Source organism: Anopheles ziemanni, chromosome 2 (genome assembly GCF_943734765.1).
Source record: "Anopheles ziemanni chromosome 2, idAnoZiCoDA_A2_x.2, whole genome shotgun sequence".
Lineage (NCBI taxonomy): Eukaryota > Metazoa > Arthropoda > Insecta > Diptera > Culicidae > Anopheles > Anopheles ziemanni.
The window spans coordinates 55,950,485-55,956,883 of record NC_080705.1 but is presented as its reverse complement, the minus strand read 5'-3'; the positions used below and the strand labels follow the sequence as shown (position 1 = coordinate 55,956,883).

The 6,399-nt window shown below is 45.2% G+C and overlaps 1 protein-coding gene across 1 annotated transcript; it reads right to left on the bottom strand.

Moving 5' to 3' along the window:
• Positions 1-4,095: 4,095 nt before the first annotated feature.
• Positions 4,096-6,399, bottom strand: LOC131283139 (medium-chain specific acyl-CoA dehydrogenase, mitochondrial). The gene is made up of 4 exons (XM_058312718.1): positions 6,265-6,399; positions 5,220-5,478; positions 5,052-5,152; positions 4,096-4,980 (listed from the first exon to the last, which is right to left on the bottom strand). Exons 1-4 carry the CDS (start codon positions 6,277-6,279, stop codon positions 4,096-4,098), a joined length of 1,260 nt encoding a protein of 419 aa, XP_058168701.1. The 5' UTR covers positions 6,280-6,399.

Sequence of the window (6,399 nt, the reverse complement as noted above, 5' to 3'; positions counted from 1 at the left end):
CTTCCATGCAACGGCATTCGCGGAACCCATGGCTTCGTGTACAGTTGAGGGATCACCTTCCGACGTGTTGACTGCTTCCAATACATACTCGGACATCCACCGTGGCAGCTTACCTTGTGTGCTGCGAACCGGCCTGTTGACTTCTCTGGAAACATTGTCCGAATTCTCGACGGCATCAACTAATGGAAGTTCTGACACCTTTTCATTACTGCAAATTTGGCTTTCGTTTGCATCTGCCATTTCAGGAACGTTCACCGTCTCGTCCAAAGCGCTATCATAATCACTTTCCGTATTTTCCTTTTCACTGAATTGTTCGACATTCTGGTGATTGTTGTTTGATATATCCTCTGAACTGTCTTCTTTCACTGGACTCGAACCTATCCGCACTTTGTCTTCCAGGAAAATAACGTCACGAGCAGCAACTTCTTCCCTTCTCGCGGGGTTCCAAATTCGATAGCCGTTTGTTGTGTACCCGATCATTATTCCGCGCCACGCTTTTCCGTCGAACTTGTTACGAAATTGTTTTGGAATGTGAACAAACACGTTCGAACCGAACACTCTAAGATTGGACACATTTGGTTTTCTTTTGTTCCACATTTCGTAGGGTGTACTTTTACAGATAGCTTCCGTGGGACTACGATTTATTAAGTATGCTGCCGTTTGTATAGCGGCACCCCATAGTCCTTTATGAACACCACTGTCTTCAAGCATTGTACGCGCTTTTTCCACTAGGGTTCTGTTCATTCGCTCACTTGTACCGTTTTGCTGCGGGGAATAGGGAACGGTAAAATCCATTTGTATTCCCTTACTTTTACAGTAATCCATAAACCGATGGTTTTTATATTCTCCACCATTATCACATCTCAACCTGGAGATACCAATGCCACACCTTTTAGAGACCATGGCTTCATATTCACGAAACTTATCGAACACTTCGTTTTTAGTTTTGATCAGAAATACCATTGTAAAACGACTCCAATCGTCTATAAAAGTGACAAAAAATCGTTCGCCGTTCATCCCTGCTTCCTGCATGGGGCCACATACATCGGAGTGTATTATTTCAAGCGGTCTGCTGGATTGTTCACTTCGCCGTTTCGCAAACGGTTCTTTTGTTTGTTTTCCGAGAACACATGCTTCACATACTTGGGTATCGCAATTGTTTTTCACGGAATTTAAAACTGGTAAACCTAGCACCAAATTGTTCTTTTGAAGTGTTTGTAAATTCTTCGAACTTATGTGGCCATAACGCCTATGCCACAGTTCCTGGTCCTTTTCTATGCGACCACCAAAAAAAATTTTTGAACTGTCTCTATAAAATTTGACACTGTACAGTTTTCCGTTTTTCTTTCCTTCTGCGATGACATTCTTACCGCGAAGTATTTTCACTTTATTATTTTGAAAAATCACTTGCAACCCGGTTTCCACCATCTTTATCACTGATAATAAATTCACGCGCGCATGTTCCATGTATATGACATCTTTTATGGTTATAAAAACCGGTGGACCCATATTTGGAACCGAAAAAACATCTATATCACCACCATGTGTGGCCGTAATGAGATCCCCTTCCTTCACAGCAGCGATTGTAACTTGTTCAGGAAGTCTTTGCAATTTATTAAACAGACTCTTCTCATTCGTGATATGCTCTGTTGAACCTGAATCAACATACCACATTGATGCATCTCGTTCCTTTTCTGCACAATCAACCATAAAACACGTGCGTGACGAATTGTTCTTCCACTTTTGTGGTTTACTTCGGCAGTTCCGTTTGTAGTGTCCAACTTTTCCACAGTTATAGCACTTTTCTGTAAACTTTTTCACTTCTTTATGGTTTTGCCCGATAAAGGCTGCCGACGTTTCGCGCTCACTTTTCTCACCACGTATATTACGTTTTTGGTCTTCCGCGAGGAGCCTTTGTTTTACTAGCTCGATCGTTAGTTCTGCTTCTGGCATGTTTTCCAGAGCAGTCACCAACGGGTCGTAGCTATCTGGCAGGCTTAAGAACAGCTGCGAGACCAAATCTCCATCCGTAAGGTTCGCCCCAGCTGTCTTTAATTTACGAACCAGCTCATCGAAATCACGCAAATGCGTCATTATCGATGTTCCCTCGGCCATATGTAAGCGCGCGAGTTGCTTCCTTAGAATCGTTTGGTTCGCTACCGATTTTCGAGCGTATACCTTGCTTAGGTTGCACCACATTTCTTTGGCCGTGGTCGCTTCCCTAACGATTTCCAGGCATTCGTCGGCAAGGAAATTTACAATAAGGCTTCTTGCCTTTTTGTCTGCCTTCGCGAATGCTGGTTCTTCGATTTTTATGTCTTCGGCCGACACTATACTCCACACACCTTCCGCGTCCAAAACCGTTTGCACGCGGAAACACCAATTCTCGAAATTGGTATTACCGTTGAATAGCGGTATATTATACTTCGCCTTCTCCATGGTTGGATCTGGGCCCATAACCTGTTCGGAAAAACTACACTTGTGTGGAAGAATATAAACACGACTTGCTCGATCGGTGGTTAAACTGCAACACCCTTTATTCCAGTTCTTTGCTTACTTATATACACGAGAACTAGTTCTTTCGATGAACGTTGCTATTCGTTACTTCTTAATACCACCTGCTTGGATGTACGAAATGAAAATAAAGCCTTCACCAAAATAACAACCGTGCCGTTACCCTTGGAAACGTACCGCCATAGTTGACTAACGATAGGTTCCAACCAAGCACTATGGTTGTTTATCCATATTGTTTATCTGCAGAGGATTCCGTTTGGTGTTAAAAAAGATGAAATTGGCTTTCTATACGGACAAACCTGAAATTTGAACAATCAAATGGAATCTACACTGCAAAGATTAATTATTTCACAAAACACTGAGGAAAACCTGTAACGTCTGTAGGACGATCTTAATTTTCATTAGAACAATTGACCACTTAATTAAGTGTAAAACATCTTCTAATGCAGAGTATATTGAAGTGTTCATTATGTTGTAGCATACGCTACGCACATCACACAATTCCCACGTATCCTTATCATATCACACACTATATTTCAAACCCACATCTCATCACACTTATCACACTTTGTAACAACACAACACAACACGCTAGAACCACACAACGTTCTTAATCCACACTTTGTAACACAATGTACAGTCAGGAAAGTTATGACGAAAGCCAGAACCCAGAACCCAAAACACAAACCATGTAACTGTTACAATGTTGCAGTCACCAACCACTTGTGACCCATAAAAGGAAGAACCTTGACTTAGGTTACAATGTTGCATAACATGCAACGAAAGTCAATGTCAACCCAGTTTCAGTTCGGCAGTGAATCAGAGCGGAGGTTAGCAGTGCAGTTCCTGAAAGGGTTAGCGGAAAAGTAAGGTTACGGCACGACCGCGTGGTCACGCCGAGCTGGAGCTCAGGTCAGAAAAATCCTAGCTGCCGCACATCTCGTTCTGTTTGAGTCAATCAAGCGGACCACGAGTTCTTGTGTCCTGACAACGGAAGGAATTATCCTTCCCGTGGCCGGCGGGTGGACATATGGCTATTATTGGCCGGTCCTAAAGGACGAGCCCCTTCATAGGAGTTCGGACAGAGTCGGTACGCCTCTGATTACGAGTAAGGGAACAAACGTTCGACTTAGCGTAGGAGGATATACCCCGACTCGCATAGCGAAAGAAGAAAAGAAGAACAATGTCAACCCACTCTTAAGCTAATGAGTCATAAATTAGAAAGAACACAACGCCGACCTTCGAGGCGCTAACGGAGCATAGGTGTGTGTCATACGACACCTGAATATTTCATGGTACGGGTTCGGAAAATGTATATGCTTGAGCTTAAACAAACTTTAGGGCTTGTATCTTAATCATTTTCAACTTTTACACAACATTTCTATTCTTAAAAAAATATACTTTATTACAGCACCTCTATGTGATTTTTTCGTAAAAGTGGTTAAAGTTATAACAGAAATAATCTAGAAAGTATCGAAACGAAAAAGTGATGATCGTGAATACAAACACAATATCGCGCACTCACACCATAGGGAAAACAAAACCAAGTTACCGGTACGTCCACAGACCGGTGTTTGTTGCTTATGCCTGTTGCTTTGCCGCTTCGATCATGTTACGGGAGATGATCAACCGTTGGATCTGCGATGTGCCTTCGTAGATCTGGTAAATCTTAGCATCACGCATCAGCTTCTCCACCGGGTATTCACTGTTGAAACCGTTTCCTCCGAACACCTGCACGGCATCAGAAGCGATCTTGTTCGCAATATCCGACGCGTAGCACTTGGCAATGGACGCGTAGTAGCTGTTTCGCCGGCCCTGATCCACCTCCCACGCCGACTTCATCGTGATAAGACGTGCCGTCTCAACACCGATGGCCATGTCGGCTAGCATAAAGGACACGGCCTGGTGGGCCGCAATCGGCACACCGAATGTTTTTCGCTCCAACGCGTACTTGAGCGCCTCGTCCAGGCAGCGTTGTGCCAAACCGACGGCACCGGCTGCCACCGGTGGGCGGGTCTTGTCGAACGTGCCCATCGCAATCTTGAAACCGGCTCCCTCTCCGATCAACACGTTCTCCTTTGGGACGCGTACATCCTCGAACGTGATGCCGCGCGTGTCCGATGCGCGCTGGCCCATATTCTGCTCCTTGCGACCAGGCGTCAGTCCAGGCGTTTCCCGCTCGACGATGAACCCGGTGAAAGCCTTCGAGGCGGGACACTTCGGGTCGGGATTGGTACGTGCCAGCACAAAGTACCAGTTCGCAACACCACCGTTCGTGATCCACATCTTCTGTCCGTTCAGAATGTATTCGTCTCCCTTCTTTTCGGCACGCGTTTTCACACCGTTCACATCGGATCCGGCTCCCGGTTCCGTGACGCAGTAGGCCGCCACTAGTGGTTCCTCAAGCAAACGACCGAGATACTTTTTCTTCTGCTCCTGGTTACCGGCAATGATCACCGGAGTTTGCTAAAAAAAATATAAGCAATATGTATTTTAGCAAGCTTCGCGTGGCTACAAAAATAATTGTCTCTACGTACCCCAAGCCCGCTAGCTTCAATTGCCGTCATTATGCCTGTGCATCCGTACGCGAACTGCTCGGCGACCAAGCAGCTGGTGACGATGGACATGTCGTTGCCGCCTGCGGAAAAGAAAGGCGTTAGTTCATCGGTAAAATAATCCCCCCTTTAAAACCCTTAACAACGTACCAATTTCGGCCGGAATATGGCTGTTGGTCAAACCCAGCTCCCACGCCTTCTTGATGATGGCCCACGGGTACTCGCCGGTCTTATCATGATGAGCCGCCACCGGGATGATTTCTTCCCGCACAAACTTCTTCGTCATCTCCACAATCTCACGCTGTTCGTCCGTGAGTGCAAAGCTGGGACCGGTCGCGGACACATCCACAGCGGGGGCAGCTTTCGAGGAAAGGGCACGGCATGCGGGGCGTGCGGCAAATTTCATAAACTGAAAAGATGCAACGAGAATGGGTGTTACAAATTTACCGATTTTAACTACTACGAACACTACAACAAGCAGGATGTGTAAACAAACTGTTTACCAATAAACAAAATGCCACACGGGGATGACTAGGGATGATTTGTTTTGCATAAACATTAATTGCTTATTGGCCGCTTCATTTAATGCTGACGATTTGCTAGTGTTTCCGCCTTCCAGCTTCTTATCTCGAAAGATTCTTCAATCAAAATGGAACGGTAAGCCAACGTTTCCCTTTTTGGGCGATACGACAAATGGCAAGGTACAAAGGTGGGTCACAAGACCCGTAGATAAGATACTCCCCGCAGGGGTCGTTTTATCAAATCCCATTGCCCATCGTTGTGATTTGGAATTAAAATGAAATCCTTTTTTGAGCCATTTGATACCTTTGAAAGGCCCATCATGGGGCTTACGTGTCTTATTGTATTGGAATCACTTTCACTTATTCGTCGGATTAAAGGCTTGGCCATATACAGCTTATACCGGTTCCTTCGTCTCTGGCCGGCGTTTCTTGTTACGCTATTTGTCGAACAATTTCGATAAGACCAAGGCGCAACGATGATGACTCGCGATAATAATGAGTGGAAATAACAACGCGAGGTGGTTGGGAGGAGAAGATTGCGAACGATCCAAAGTCCACACGGCATGAATTTCGCCAGCAGACTCAACGCGACCAAAGGTCGACGGCGGTACGCGGATAGTGCATAGTGTGGGCTTTGGTTGTGAAAATTTAATAAGCCCCTCGTTGTGGTTTACCTGAGATAGTGCCATTTTGTTTGAAGATTTGATGAACAGAAGGGTGGAGAAATGCAACGATTATTTCTAAATTACGAACGATTCGCGATACTCTGCGTGGCAATCAAGACTAATATGTTGCCTGACAACTTTCTT

Bases quoted from the DNA above. Each gene is read 5' to 3' on its own strand.
- LOC131283139 (XM_058312718.1), bottom strand. The intron at 5,153-5,219 runs GTACGTTGTTAA...TCTTTTCCGCAG, and splicing joins CCATATTCCGGCCGAAATTG to GCGGCAACGACATGTCCATC. The intron at 4,981-5,051 runs GTACGTAGAGAC...TATTTTTTTTAG, and splicing joins TTGAAGCTAGCGGGCTTGGG to CAAACTCCGGTGATCATTGC.